At 36.1% G+C, this 16,536-nt stretch overlaps 1 protein-coding gene across 2 annotated transcripts in view; it reads right to left on the bottom strand.

Annotated features, from left to right (window-relative positions):
* Positions 1 to 16,536, bottom strand: part of PPP2R2A (protein phosphatase 2 regulatory subunit Balpha) — an 86,677-nt gene that overhangs the window by 13,678 nt on the left and 56,463 nt on the right. For both annotated transcript variants that reach the window (XM_047092422.1, XM_047092423.1), the window contains exon 4: positions 4,289 to 4,454. In XM_047092422.1, the coding sequence (XP_046948378.1) occupies positions 4,289 to 4,454 (166 nt within the window). The remainder of the gene's footprint in view (positions 1 to 4,288; positions 4,455 to 16,536) is intronic.

Below are 16,536 nucleotides of genomic sequence, written 5' to 3'. Positions count from 1 at the left end.
AGACACAGAATCTGAAACAGGCTCCAGGCTCTGAGCTGTCAGCACAGAGCCCAACGCGGGGCTCGAACTCACGGACTGCGAGATCATGACCTGAGCCGAAGTCGGACGCCCAACCGACTGAGCCACCCAGGTGCCCCTAAACTCTTCATTTTAGAAGAATGAAAAGCTTCCCCTCACCAATTCATAACTATCGTATGGCCTGTTCAAATTCACCATCCTTACTAGAGATATAAAGAAATCACAATATATGTATCAAATTTTTCAAATAAAATGTAGTCTGTGGTTCCTTGTAGTGTTTTAGGAAGAAAATTATATTTTAAAAAATCATGAAAAACTGGGTAAACAGATTTTTAAACATTAAATTTCAACATTTTTTAAGTGATATAAATTTGTCACTTAAGAGGTTAAAAAAGTTTTTAATTAACTAATTTAGAATAAAAATGATAAAGGACTATCTCCCTTCCTCCCATACTTCCCAGTAGATCTATCAAAGACTCCACATGGGTACCAGGGTGGCTCGGCCAGTTAAGCAACTCTTGATTTCCGCTCAGGAGCCTGCTTAAGGTTCTTTCTCTCCCTGTACAATTTGAGTGCAGTTCATGGGAACAAGGCAGTCAGAAATAAAGTATTTTAGGAGCACCTGGGTGGCTCAGTTGGTTGAATGTCCAACTCTTGATTTTGGCTCAGGTCATGATCTCGTGGGTCGAGTTTAAGCCCTGCACTGGACTCTGTGTTAACAACGGGGAGCCTGCTTGGGATTCTCTGTTTCCCACTCTCTGCTCGCCCCTCCGCTGCTCACTCTCTCTTTCTCAAAATATAAATACATTTTTTAAAAAAGAAAAGAAATAAATACTAAAAACATTTTTTTAAATGTTTTTATTTATTTTTGAAGGAGAGAGAGAGACAGAGCATGAGTGGGGGAGGAACAGAGAGAGAGGGAGACACAGAATTCGAAGCAGGCTCCAGGCTCTAAGCTGTCAGCACAGAGCCCAATGCAGGGCTCGAACTCACGAACTGTGAGATCATGACCTGAGCCAAAGTTGGACGTTTAACCGACTGAGCCACCCAGGCGCCCCAAGAAATAAATATTTTAAATATTTTTAAAAGCTTGTTCATTTTTGAGAGAGAAAGTATACACGCACCTGAGCAGAAATCAAGAGTCGTATGCTTAACTGACTAAACCACCCAGAAGCCCCAAGAAATGAAATACTTTAATAACAATTAAAAAAAACCAGAAACGAAATTCCTAAGCTCTACAGTAGTGACTTTTCTAGCTGTAGTTTTTGGCCTACTGGAGGTATGAAACAATAATCAAACTCCATAGAGCTGCATGCAAAATTATTTAAATATATATGCTTTTCTATAAAGAGGATTATTGGATTCCTCAAAGAAATCTGTCTTTTCTAAAAGGTTAAGAACCACTGCTCTTTGGTGGTTCCCTACATTGTCAATACTAATTAGTAAAGGGTGTTCCAGAAATCCCCAAGTCCCAGTGCCCCTCTCACCATAAAAAGAGGGTTGGGAGAGGGAAGACCATGCTACCAAGTTTCCTTTGTGGGAATGCAGCTTTATTATTCAAAAGCTTCTTATTAACAAGCTGTTAAAACACTGTTATTTACTAGTGAACTCTGTACTACTCATATATTCAAGACTCATGGCCAACAGGTTAGAGATGGACATTTCTGCAACATGGAAGAATCGAGGAGAATTCAGAGAAAGCGAAACAAGATGAAAGAGAAAAAGAATAAAGTCACTTAAAGAAACATTAAAATGAACTAAAGTTATAAGGAGGGCACTATGAAGTGACTTAAGTAAGAACAATATGGGGAACACTGGACAGTGTATGATGGGACCATGGCAAAGCAATGCAAAGATGAAAATGAGATTACTTTGGGTCAATCAAAGCTGCGATATTTAGTTCTATTCCCTACCATTCTCCCACAGTAGTTTCTCATCTTTTAGGAGAGTAAAGGCCCATTACAAGTGGAGGAGGAGGAGGTATCATTATGCTTAATCTCACACAGACAACAATACCAAATTATATAAAGTTATTACTCAGAGTTGAGATGTTGACGTTCTCCCATGAGTACTTTCTTTTAAAAAGAATAAAGCTTTTCAGATATAGTTTAAGTTCTGCTCCTTCCATCCTTTTCCCATCCCACCACACCCAGACAAAGCAGTATGTGAAATTCCCATACCTGTTTTATCCTTCCACAGTGAGCTCTACTTTTTAGTACAAAAAAATAATGCATCCCCAAATAACTATTAGTACTCTTTAATAATAACGACAAAAGATACCTACAATGCACTGTGCAGTGCCCTTTAAAATAATGACTTTAAAATTTACACAGTAAATCTATTTGGGAGACACTTGATTCTACAGAAAAATACTACATAGAGTCATATTCCTAAGACCCAAACACTGGAATCCCCATTGGTCTCCCCCTCCACTGAGCCTCTGTAAAGTTTTCTGTCTAGGAAGGCTCATCTGATTATACACTGCTTTGCTTATTTCAAATCACAGAGAGTGCATGGAAGACACATGTGGATATCAAGTGAGAACTGAAAGATATTTGAGATTTATTCCATAAATGAACTGAAATGGGATTTGCTTCTGAACAATACTGAGGAGATGGAGAAGCAGAAGCACCTGAAAAAAACAACTGGCTATGAACTGAGAACTGCTGAAGCTGGGTGATGGGTATGCAGGCTCCATTATTCTATTTCAACTTTTACTTTAAAAACCTCCCTTTATAAAAGAATAGTAATTTATCCCGTAAGAAGTGAACTGCCAAAATTATTAAGAACAAATATCCCAATATATGAGGTATGTATGCCGCAGCACACTTACTTGGGGCATTTACTTCCAAAAGTAGAAACCATATAAATGATATGATCAAGTATTATTTTGATGTGAAACAGCAGTATCTGAAGTGCTGTTGAAATAACTTAGTTTACATCTAAATTTAAAGTGAACCAAGATTAGAAGCCAACATACAACATGAATAAACACATTTCCTTCATCTATAATGCCCTAAGTTATAAGCTTTAAATCATTTTTATTTCTATTTATTTTTCCTTTAATAAGGAGAAGAGAGGCAAATGCAGTTTATGTGAGAAGAGATGGGGTAGAGGGTTTCAACGTGCTGGTTGGGGAGAGCTTTGACGATCCGAAAAGTGGTCACCTAAGAAGCAGCAAACATTTATGGTGTCAGCTAATGGCATCATTTTATGGAATGTATTTCTAAGAACTTGATACAGTGGGTGATAAAGCCTAAATTGGATGAAAGGGTCACTCAGTAATCTCCACCACATCACCCCAGAAGTCTCATGACTTTATCATCTGCAAATGGGAAAGGACAGTAAGGTCTAGGTACTAAAATCTAATTTCATTAATAGTGCCATATACAGCCTCAAGAAAGTTTTAATTTAAATTTTTACAGACAATGGCTAACTAGAACCTGGATGTACCCCCCTCAATCACTCTTAACGATTCTCTTCAGACCCAAGCCCCCAAGGATAAACCAAGTCACAACAACTTATATAAAAAAAATTTAGAAGAACAAAAAGAGATATTCTTAAATTCTGGTAGTCATTACATAATTCTAATTCTTAGTTAATAACTTTTCTCGAGCAAACAAAATGGTGTAAGAAGAATCTTCTTCCATCCATGAGGCTTGTTGGGAAGAAGGCAGTATGTCGATTCCAGTTCGTGTCCTTAAAGAACAAGTATCAAGTAGAAAGAGTGCTCTCCCAAAAAGTATCCTGGAATGGAGACCATCCTTTGACAGATAGTGTGTATTTATACTGAAATACTCTTTGGAGAGCTTAGGCACACTTTAACGAGCACTCACTATGCACACTAAGAGTTATCACATTTACTACTCATAATGATACTGTAACATAGATACTCCTATCTCCAGTTTGCCCATGAGGAAAATCTGACTCAACTATTATGATCTGCTCAAGGCTACTTAAGCCAAGAAGTGGCACAAACGGTACCTGATCTAAATCTAATAGTAAAGTCTTTTTTTTTCTTCCCTACAGACTGTGTGTGTACTAAAAGAAAACTAACACCTAAAGGATCTCTTTCATGGAATTTAGAGAAACTAAAAGAGAATACAAAAGGGAAGACAAAAAAGAATTTACACATTCCATGTGGGAAAGACATATTTCCAAGTGTCTATTTGCAGAAATCTCTGAATTATTCTACTTTGTAAAGGTGAAAGTATCCTACAGAATAGGTGTACACAGTGGGCATATAAAAGGAAAAAATTTTAACACTTACCATTGGTAGACAATAAAAACTGAGCAGCATTTTTCTGGGGTAACCACCTAATTTTGTTGATCTTTTCTTCTATTTCTAAACTTTTCAAGTAGTCAAACTCTGGTTCATGGCTCTGAAAGGTGCTGTAAACATTATATTCTCCTCTGCTATGAGACTGGATTTTGTTCTAAAATGGAAACAAAAATATTTGGACGACTGTTGAGAAATATTTCAAAAAATAATCAAACATGTAATCAATTCCAACAGACCTTGCAAAATTCTGGTTAATTATCTGCATCTTACATACAATTGCTTTTCATGTTTAAGGTCTTCAAGGAATAAATAAAACAGCTTCACCAAAAAGGAAAAGCTAAAGACTAATAATTAAGCCCAATATAATTGGGAAAGGGTACGGATCAATCTGATTACTAATTTACCGTTATTTAGTAAATAATAAAGGACTACTGGTTAAAAAAAAAAAAAAAATCTAAGCATCCTTAAGGAGGGAGCTCATCCAAAAAGGGAAAAGTAAATAAAAGCTTATCAGAATCAGCTGGCTGAGGCACACTTTCTTTCTCTGCCCACTTTAGGGTCAATCCTCAGTTATTTAATATGATGCACTATTTTCCTCCTCCTCTTCTTTCTCATGCCTGCCTTTAGGTCATTTCACCACTAAAGAACTCATTAAGAGCTCTCATCAATGTCATGGCCACCACAACTCCCACCCCAAGACCACTGTCACCTGGCTCTGTTACTAAGTCCACATTCAGCATTAACCAGCAAACCACTCCCCACAAACCCATCAACAATTGTTTACGCTCCTTAAATTAGCCTTCTTATATTTATAAGCCTAGCACACACCGATGATTTATTTCATTTAGTATCAGTGAGTGAATATGGTTTAAGCTACTGGATAAAGAGACTGCTGGTGAACTTCTTTAGTTAACATTAACACCTTAGAAAAAGTCAGAGTTATAATCATGTTCAGAATTTTATCTTTTAACCTATTATCACATGATTAAAAATCTTTCCATCAAAAACACTGAAAGTTTAGTTCAAAGAAGAACCTATGGGAAAATAGTTCACAGGAACGATATTACTGATAGTCAACTATTTTAAGGTAAAACAGAATTATCAAGTGAAATGTTTAAGATTATCTAAGAATGGCTCATTGGTTATTATTCTCCATACAGAAAGAAAACCTTATTGAATCTTTTTTTTTAAATTAGGACATAGGTCTTCTTAAAAAAAAAAATTTTTTTTAATGTTTATTTTTGAGAGAGAGAGAGAAAAAGAGAGAGAGAGAGGGAGACACAGAACCTTAAGCAGCCTCCAGGCTCTGAGCTGTCAGCATAGCAACGCAGGGCTCAAACTCACAAACCACAAGGATCATGACCTGAGCTGAAGTCGGAGGTTTAAGTGACTGAGCCACCCAGGCACCCCTTGAATCAACATCTTAAAAGCCTGTTTTGGGTTGTTTTTTTCTGGTAGCTTTATTACCTGGATCGATCATTCATGGTCACAGTTGTCTCTGTACCCTCCAGTAGCAGTATTAAATTATTACTGAGTTTGCCAATATTAAGAATGCAGGGCATATGACAAAATATAATCCACATGGGGATTAGAACCTTGATCTCATTACCATAACCTTACACCAAATCAGATAACCCAATCCATTAAATAAGTATATGCTAATATCACTTCAGAAAAAAACATACATCCTCTACCTAAAATTACTGTTTCAAAAGGTCTGTCACGTTACTCTCCAAAAAAACTATCATAGCAATTCAATTTTTTTTTAAATGTTTTATTTTTATTTTTGAGACAGAGAGAGAGAGAGAGAGAGAGAGAAAGAGGGAGAGAGAGAGGGACAAGAGAGACAGAGCGCGTGAGCAGAGGAGGGGCAGAGAGAGGGAGATGCAGAATCTGAAGCAGGCTCCAGGCTCTGAGCTGTCAGCACAGAGCCTGATATGGGGCTCAAACTCACGGACCAGGAGATCATGACCTGAGCTGAAGTCGGACGCTTAACTGACCGAGCCATCCAGGTGCCCCATAGCAATTCAATTTTTAATATGAATGTGTTTTGAACTTGAGCAAGTGAAGTGCACATGTTTCCTACTACCTACAATAGAGAGATTTAATAACACAGATTCTCTACCTTCAAGTAACTTGTGTATGTGAAACTTTAGTCAAAAATAGAAATTAGGGCACCTGGGTCGATCAGTCATGTCCGACTTTGGCACAGGTCATGATCTCGCGGTTTTTGAGCCTGAGCCCCAATCAAAGCAGGAACCTGCTTTGGATTCTCTGTCTCCCCCTCTCTCTGCCCCTCCCCAACTTGTGTGTGTGTGTGCGTGCTCTCTCTCTCTCTCTCAAAAATAAACATTAAAAAGAGTTATAAAAAAATAATTTTTTTAAAAAGCAGAAATAAGGTCCATTTAATTCAGGTAAGCAATATAGAGAACCAAGGGCAAACACATACACTTCTATATGCAAAAACTGGGTCTCTATGGGTCACAATATATAAAATGATAAGAAAAGCACAAACAAACATATCTTCTAAAACAGGAAAAAAAACCCCATCATCCTAAAGACTCAGTAATTATTACATGGGTCTAAACATGATTACATGATACAAAAACAAAATCATGGAGATGACTGGCAGTCTTAATGGATTTCAAGAAGCATTTTTTCTTTACAACAGGCAAATAAAAACTACATCACACAAGAAGAAAGTCATGTCTACAAAGTTAAACATGGCAGGCTGGGCTCACGTCTTAACCATATTCCCGAAACTCCACTAAAATTACAGTAAAATAATTTTTTTAATTATTTATTTTGTGTGTGTGTGTGTGTGTGTGTGTGTGTGTGTGTGTGTGAGAGAGAGAGAGAGAGAGAGAGAGAGAGAGAGAGAAAGAGGGAGTGAGTGAGCGAAAGACTATGTGGGCATGCACACGCAAGCAGTGGAGGGGCAGAAAGAGAGGGAGACAGGACTTGAACTCACAAACCGCCAAGATCATGACCTGAGCTGAAACTGAATGTCTGATGCTTAACGTACTGAGCCACCCAGGTGCCTACATAGAAGAATTTTTAAAGACAAATCAACAAGAACAAAGAATAACAGCAGAGATGACAGCAGCAGTAACACACAGAAGAGGCCATAAAACAGATGCATGCACAGAAACTGACTTAGTGGATTCCAGAGAGCTGAATCTTTAGTGAGCAGTGAGATTTCCCCTAAAACTTGGGGAGGGATGTTTACATTATTATAATGATCATGACTGTGAGCAAGTATGAACGAAGTACTTTGAGCAAATATAAAGAAAAGGAAACATAATCCCCCTGTCCTCAACACTGTGACACTTGAACAAGAATGCATCAAAGTATGTCGTTTTAAAAATTAAAAAATTTTAAATTTAAAAATTTAAAGAGTAAAGGGGACTCTTGATTTCGGCTCCTACCCAAGTAGGAAACATGCACTTCACAAAAGATAATATCCAAATGACCAATAAACGCATTAAAAGATGATCAATCAGTGTTAAAAAAAGTATAATATGACATACACAAAATCTCCAAAATATTTGAAAATTTAAAAAGACCGATAATAAAATATTGGCAAAGACGTGAACAACCAGAATTTTCATGTACTGTTCATGAGGATAAAATCGGCAAACCACTTTTTATTGTGCTGTCCACCTCATGACATAGTAATTTCATGCATGACTATGTGGACCAAAAAACATGATCAAGAATGTTCAGCAAAACTAAAAGGCGATAGAATGGGAGAAGATATTTGCAAACAACATATCAGATAAAGGGTTAGTATCCAAAATCTATAAAGAACTCATCAAACTCAACACCCAAAAAACCACAAATAATCCAGTGAAGAAATGGGCAAAAGACGTCATGAACAGACACTTCTCCAAAGAAGACATCCAGATGGTCAACCGACACATGAAAAAATGCCCAACGTTACTCATCATCAGGGAAATACAAATCAAAACCACAATGAGGTACCACCTCACACCAGTCAGAATGGCTAACATTAACAACTCAGGCAACAACAGATGTTGGCAAGGATGCGGAGAAAGAGAAACCCTTTTGCACTATTGGTGGGAATGCAAACTGACAGAGCCACTCTGGAAAACAGTATGGAGGTTCCTCAAAAAATTAAAAATAGAACTACCCTACAACCCAGCAATTGCACTACTAGGTATTTATCCAAGGGATACAGGTGTGCTGTTTCGAAGGGGCACATGCACCCCCATGTTTATAGCAGCACTATCAACAACAGTCAAAGTATGGAAAGAGCCCAAATGTCCACTGATGGATGAATGGATAAAGATGTGGTGTGTGTGTGCGCGTGCGCGTGCACGCGCGCGCGCACACACACACACACACACACACACACACGGAGTATTACTCGACAATCAAAAAGAATGAAATCTTGCCATTTGCAACTACGTGGTTGGAACTGGAGGGTATTATTATGCTAAGCGAAATTAGAGAAAACAAATATCATAAGACTTCACTCATATGAGGACTTTTAAGATACAAAACAGATGGATATAAGGGATGGGAAGCAAACATAACATAAAAACAGGGAGGGGGACAAAACATGAGACTTTTTTTTTTAATTTTTTTTTTCAACGTTTATTTATTTTTGGGACAGAGAGAGACAGAGCATGAACAGGGGAGGGGCAGAGAGAGAGGGAGACACAGAATCGGAAACAGGCTCCAGGCTGTGAGTCATCAGCCCAGAGCCCGACGCGGGGCTCGAACTCACGGACCGCGAGATCGTGACCTGGCTGAAGTCGGACGCTTAACTGACTGCGCCACCCAGGCGCCCCCATAAGAGACTCTTAAACATGGAGAACAAAGAGAGGGTTACAGGAGGGGTTGTGGGAGGGTGGAAGGGCTAAATGAGTAAGGGGCATTAAGGAATCACTCCTTGAAACCACTGTTGCACTATATGCTAACTAACTTGGATGTAAATTTAAAAAAATAAATTAAATGAAAATACCAAAAAATAAAAATAGTGCTTGTCGAAATAGTAAAAATCCATCCAAATTAATATTTTTAAAAAATTTTAGATACCAACATAAGTGAATATAACTTATTTATCATATAAAAGCTCATTGGTTATCATTAGTCACATTGTATAGTATGGAGAACAGAAGAGAAAGTCGCAAACTAGTATGAGGAATATGGTCTTTCCTATTCCAGGAATCAATCAAAATTATAAAGGAAATCCTGCTCAATGTGGGAGGTTGTAGTCAATAGTTGGATAGAGACAATTTATCCAACTGGTAAAATAGCACTGCTTTAAAAGAAAAAGAAAGAAATCTTCTACCAATCAAGCTGTTTGTGAAAAACAAGCCTTCTCTTTGTACTGCTTATAATTCTAAATACTACATCAATTAAGGACAGCAAAATTTAAATTCCTTTCTCTTGATTACTGAAGTGAAAATCAATCTCCAGTAGTGATGAAATTGTTCTGCCCACCTAACTATTCAACACCTTTCACTCTCAAAATAAAAATAAAAATGGCCTTAAATTATACTTTAAAATGTTAATTGGGTGAGTTTTAGGCATCCACCATGCACATTTTCATATTTTTAGTAACACACTGCTTTTAAAAACTTGTATTTCTAGTAACATTTTAGTTTCTAATGTATCCCTGAGTTGCAGTTATTATGTAACTACTAATCACTCTGCTTAACTAACTTATTCAAGTCCACCTTTTCCTTCCCACCCCCCTTCCTTATATCACCAACATCTTAAAACAATTATCTTTGGGAGCATTTTTATTAGTGTCTAATTCCCTCGTAATTTTCAATGTGATCTTTGCTATATTTCCAATGTCATTCCTGTGATTGAATAAAATAGCCAGTTTTATTGAAATGTCTATTTTCAGACTCTCTGAGTTGTAAACATCCTCTACATTATTTTCTATAGAACAAATTTGTTCTTCATATAAAGGTGTCTCCAAAAATTTTTAAACAAATTCTGCCTTAATTGCATATAATTATGAAGAAAAAATATCAGACTGATAAGTTCAAATATATATATGGATTTGAGGTTCTTTTTAGTGTATTTATATATTTTCAATAAAGAAAATATGAAAACAAAACAAAAAACAAAAAAACCAAACAATAACAAAAAATAACGCTCATAGACGCATTATTCTTAATAGCCACAAACTGAAACAACCAAAATGTTTGCACCTACAACATAACAGATAAATTGTAGTAAAGCAACACAAAAGAACATTCATTACATAGCAATGAACATGAGCAAATTATATACACACAAACGTAGTATTGAGCAAAAAGGCCAGATACACCCTTATTATGATTCCATTTATGGAAGGTTCTAAAAGTACAGATCAAACTCAGTGTTAGAAATCAGGCTTATAAATAGACTTTTCTTTAAGGGGAGAAAGGAGAAATTAATGACTTGGAAGGGGAATGAGAAGGGCTATGTGGAAGGGTGGAAAGTTCTATTTCTTGACCTAGATGTCTGCTATGTGATAATGTACTAATGCTTTGTATGCTTTTGTGTATTATTTCAATACAGTGTAAAAAAATGTGGCACACAAAAGGTGCAGCCACTTTGAAAACAGTATGTGGGTTCCTCAAAATAGAACTACCCTGTGATTCAGCAATTGCACTTTTCAGGATATATTTGAAAGAATTAAAACAGGATCTCAAAGAGATTATTCACAATAGCTATGTGAATAGCAAACTAATAGTAGAAGCAAACTAAATGTCCAGTGATGGATACATGAATAAAGAAAAATGTGACATACAAACACACACGAATATTAGTCTTAAAAAAAGCCTATCTTATGCCACTATATGGATGAACCATGAAGAGATTAAGCTAAGTCAAACAAGCCAGTCAGAAAATGATAAATACTCCATGATTCCACTTACATGAGGTATCTAAAGTAGCCAACTTCATAGAAACAGCAAGTTAGAATGGTGGTTGCCAGGGGCTAGGAGGAGGAAGAGGGTAGGAAGTTGTTGTTCAGCGGGTATAGTGTTTCAGTTATGCAGGATTGGTGGGGGGAGGGGCCGCATGGGGGGGGGTTGTCTAGCAATCTGTTATACAACATTGTATATATGGTTGGTAATGCTGTATTGCAGACTTGGAAAACGGTTGAGAAGTTCCACCTTATATGATATTTTACCACAGTTAATAATATAGCACACAAAAAACAAAATATATATTATAAGAACACATTTAAATCGTTACCTATAGGGACAGATGAATATACCTCTATTGTTATCTACAGGGAAAGGTACATGAAAGCATGTGAGAAGCAGTGTATGTGCACCTGCATGCCTATGTGCACAGGTTTGGAGCTCATGAACTCAAGTATGCCCCTGAGGTTTAAACAAACCAAAACAAAATATAAAACCGTAATATTCAATGGTGTTAGAACCAACCAACCATTTGGAAAGAAGATTGGAACTTTGTTTCTTATACACAAGTAAACTCCAGAGGGAGCAATTAAATGCTCAAAAATAAACAAAAGCAACAAAAGGTAAGCACAATGGTGAATTTCTATATATTTTAAAGTGAAAAAGAACTTCTTACTATAAAGACAAAAGTAAACAGCAGAGAAAGACTGACAGCTAACAAGATGGCTAGTATAGGCCAGAAAATTATGTATTATATGAGATGTATTATAAAAGGTCCTTAAAAATCACTACGAAAGGGGAGCCTGGGTGGCTCTGTTGGTTGAGCGTCCGATTTCCGCTCAGGTCACGATCTCGTGGTTTGTGGGTTCGAGCTCCGCATAGGGCTCTGTGCTGACCACTTGCTCAGAGACTGGAGCCTGCTTCGGATTCTGTGTCTCCTTCTCTCTCTGCCCCTCCCCCACTTGTGCTCTGTCTCTAAATGTAAAAAACAAAAATTTTTTTAAATAAAAAAAAAATCACTATAAAAAAATATCAATACCTTTCCTTGAAAGATGACAAAGGTCAAAAGTTGGCAATTTATATAAAACATGGTCAGTAAATATATGTAGAACTGCTCATTATTGTTAGTAATCAAAATTGAAGAATAATGTTTGGTCCTTAGACGAATAAAAAATGTGATAATGACCATCGTTTTAATGATGAGAATATGGTTCAAGTCATATACTACCGGAAGAAGTATAAATATTTACACAGCTTCTCTGGAGAATAATTTGTCAATACTTATTGAAAGCCTTAAAAAATGTAGATATTCAACAATTCCACTTCAAAAGTATAACCTCATGGAAAACCATGCCTGCAAAGATGTATGAACAACTTAATGCATAAACAACCTCAATATCCATCAAATCAAGTGAATTATGAAATACTATAGAGCCAATTGCATTCAACAGCAGATCAGTGTGTCTCAACCATATTAACTTATATCAAGCACAATGCTTCCTGCTACTCGTCTTCTACAGCTCCCACAAGCTCCATGTTCATTTAACTTTTGTCACTTAAGTTATAAAAGCAGACTGGACACGTTCTTCCACACTACACATGCCCTCCTTTCCACTCAATTATTGCCCAGTTTCTTCACCTCCTTGACTGAAATTAACCTGATCAACATCAACAGATACAAAAACTTATGGAGTCGCATGTGCAACATGATTCTAATTCTGCAAAACAAAAACACCCAGAATGCACACAGACACAGACTGGTCTTTATTCATGAGATGAGATGATTCTGAATGTTTGCTTATTGGGGGGGGGGGGCGCTCCCAAGTAGTCTTTGTGTTGACAAGGGGCTCAGTTCCATCTCACAAACCATGAGATCATGACCTGAGCTGAAATCAAGAGTCGGATGCTTATCAGACTGAGCCACCCAGGTGCCCCTGAGATGGGATGATTTTGGATTTTTATCTTTTTCTTTGTGAAAATGATACAGTTTTCATACTTTTCATGATAAACCTATTAAGAATAATCAAGAATTAAAAACAATCTCTGAAAGAACATCATTTGACATTCTGTAACAGCTAATTCTAAATATAAATAACTGCACTGTGCTTTTACTAATAACTTCCTTCTTTTAAAAGAAACTTTATGAAAATGTAAGATTTACTTTGCTCACTGAACAAAACATAACACATTTTAGAAAAAATTAAAAATGTATTTTACTGTAATCTCATATAAGTGACAATGGATATTTTTTAAGCTGCTAAATAGAACACTAATAAAATTTAGTTAGTGTTTATTAATGATTCTTTAATCTTGTAATATATTTGCAACAAGCAAACATTTGCTTTTTATTTCAAAGTGGTTTAAAAGAGTTTGACTCTTGTAGGGTGGCTGGGTGACTCGTCGGTTAAGAGTCAGACTTTGGCTCAGGTCACGATCTCACCGTTTGCAGGTTTAAGCCCTACGTGGGGCTCTGTGCTGACAGCTCAGAGCCTAGAGCCTGTTTCTGATTCTGTCTCTTCCTCTCTCTCTCTGCCCCTCCCCTGTTCATGCTGACTCTTGTGTTCTCCCTCTCTCTTAAAAAAGTAAACATTAAAAAAACTAAAAGAAAAAAAAAGTTTGAGTCTTGTGAAATGACAGAAATGGTAGATATCTGATTAACAAACCACTATCAATGCAAATATATGGAACTTTCTAGAATAAAGCAAGATAAAACACAATCGATGTAAACAGAAAACAACAACAAAAGAAATTTCTATCATTTTCTGATCACAATGATGGTGGTGGAATATTTCAAGATTTTTCAGCTCTTATTAAATAGTAAGTTGTGACCCTTCGCTGAATGCCTATTATATACTATACTAAGCAACACACACTTTAGACAACTTAGACTCTTATGGAGTTGGTTTCCTCTCTAAACAAGATTAACACACAGATTAGTCTTTATTCATGAGATGAAATGATTCTGAATGTTTGTTTATTTTGAGAGAGAGAGAGAGAGAAAATGAATCCCAAGTAGGCTCTGTGATGACACGAGGCTCAGCTCAATCTCACAAACCGTGAGATCATAACCTCAGCCGAAATCAAGAGTTGGACTGCTTAACCAACAGCAGATGGACCCCACATCTTTAACGTCCAATCGATCCACATTATTTAGACACAACATGATATGGCTAAACATACAATGGCCTGCAATCCAAAAAGCCGAATGTTAGTTTCTCAAATTAGGAAACCTGCAACACCCTGTATTCTGACCAAGTTATTTATTTTGAAAAGAGCAAAAGGAGTTATTTGAGAAAGAAACCAACTTCAATAAATTCTGAAACCTGTATATACAATTCAATTACAATATGGAAAAAATAAAAAAGATTAGTTCAACACACTTAAGGTACTGAAAAAGTAAAATACAGTAAAGACTAGATATAACTCTATAAAATAATGTTCTGTCTGATACAGATGCATTTAAAATAGTCATTGTAAAAAGATTATCAGTATGTATGTTGGAATAACCTGCCTGTCAGTTTGGGGGTGGGGAGGGAAGGTAGAGGAGGGGAAGATCTCTAAATTACATAAAGCAGAGTAATAAATTTCAATCAGATATTGAATTGAAATGGGAAAATATGAAATATGGGTAAATGTCTAAATAATTTAGAGGCAGGAAATCAGCAAACACAAACAGAAAAAGTAAACGAAATTTAAAGGCAGCCAATCTACAAAACTGAGAAACACAGCCTCCTGAAAGAACTTACTCTCCTCACAATACATGGCCTATAACAAATCAATTTATTAAATACACCATCAGAAAAACAGGACATAGAAGAAACAATTTTAATTACTGGAAGTATCAAAAGTTTAGGTAAAACTAAAATCCGGTAAAAATACCTTTTTTAATCACCAATTTGTCGATTTTATTTCTTCTCTGTATTTAGAAATTTTTGGTTCAAGTATAAATTTGTAAAGTTTACTGGAAGAGAATTGGCCAATATAACTTAAAAATGCTCACAACCTTAGATCCAGCTACTTAACTTCTAGAAGGTTCTAAAGAAGTAATAGGTGCTTCAAAGTTTCAACTACAAGAATGTTTTTATAGTGTTATTCATAACAGAAAAAGAAAAAAAAAGATCAGAAAGCAAGAAATAAACAATCTAGGTAATCTCTAGCAATAGAGATTACATTAAATAAACTTCAATACATGTCTGTAACGGAGTATCATGTAATCATTAAAGATGAGGATTTAGAATCTTTAACAACATGAAAGGTCTTTACATATGTGAAGTATGTGAGGAAAAATAACATACCACCCTAAATATAATCTCATTTTAGAAAGACAAATCTTTAATACACACCAAAAGTGTTGGGTTTTGTTTGGTGGAGTTATAGGTACTTTCTTGCCCCCTGTCCATGTCTCCTAAATTATCTACAGTGAATATGATGTTTTTAATTAAGAGGGAGAAATTACTTGTGAGAAAAATACAATTAAGAAGTGTTGTATGTGTGAGGTTGAGAAGATGGCAGAGAGAAGAAAAAGTAAATTCTAAAATTCCTGGGTATTATTAGTTTCACAGATTTGGATCTGTTTTTTGTTGTTTGGATTCTGGGGGGACAATATAAGAAATATGGACAATTCAAATTTCTGGGCAACAGGTAAAGTGAAAAAATTACTTTAATATGTCAAAAACATCCTTTCAAGATCTCATCCAGTGTTACGAAAAATAACATTTAGAGGAATCCTACTTTAACAGTTGTTTAGTGACATTCATACTGATAACGCTTAGCAATCAGAAATGGTACTTTAAACTGATACTTCACTTCTGGAAAATATAATTCTTTTGAATTTTGAATTCTTTGAGCTGGAACCTCAAAAGATTAGTAGGTAGGTGACATGTGTCTGACAGCTGGTTGGATAGAAATGTGGACAATAGACAGCTGAACAAGAGAGGTGGCTGGATGAATTCATGAACAAACAGAAATGAGGTATTTAAACTCTCAATCCAAACTCTTTCTAACTTTTCCCTCCTTAAGCCTACCACAGAGAAGACATCATTCGTTAATGGCTACTATTAAAAAGTCAAGATCAAGTATTTTCCCCATTACGATAAAGTAATGAAACTGATTTTCCTGTGTGACTTGTATCACTTAGGCTCATTACTTAGAGAAGTCAGATTTTTTTTCATATGTTAAACAATATGCAGCGTTGTGGATATTCATTCCAATGTATACAGAAATTAACTATTACCGACTTCACTAGCTATGTGATCGTAGAAAAGTTATCTTCTCTAATCTCAATTCATCCATAAATTGGTAATAAATTGAAATACAGGAGGTGTGCACACATCTTCATTA

This window comes from Lynx rufus, unplaced genomic scaffold, assembly GCF_022079265.1.
Source record: "Lynx rufus isolate CCGP_SWC_20201006 ecotype Redwood Valley unplaced genomic scaffold, mLynRuf1.p SCAF_3, whole genome shotgun sequence".
NCBI classification, from domain to species: domain Eukaryota; kingdom Metazoa; phylum Chordata; class Mammalia; order Carnivora; family Felidae; genus Lynx; species Lynx rufus.
The sequence above is the reverse complement of the archived record's forward strand: the minus strand, read 5'-3'. Positions and strand labels throughout refer to the sequence as shown.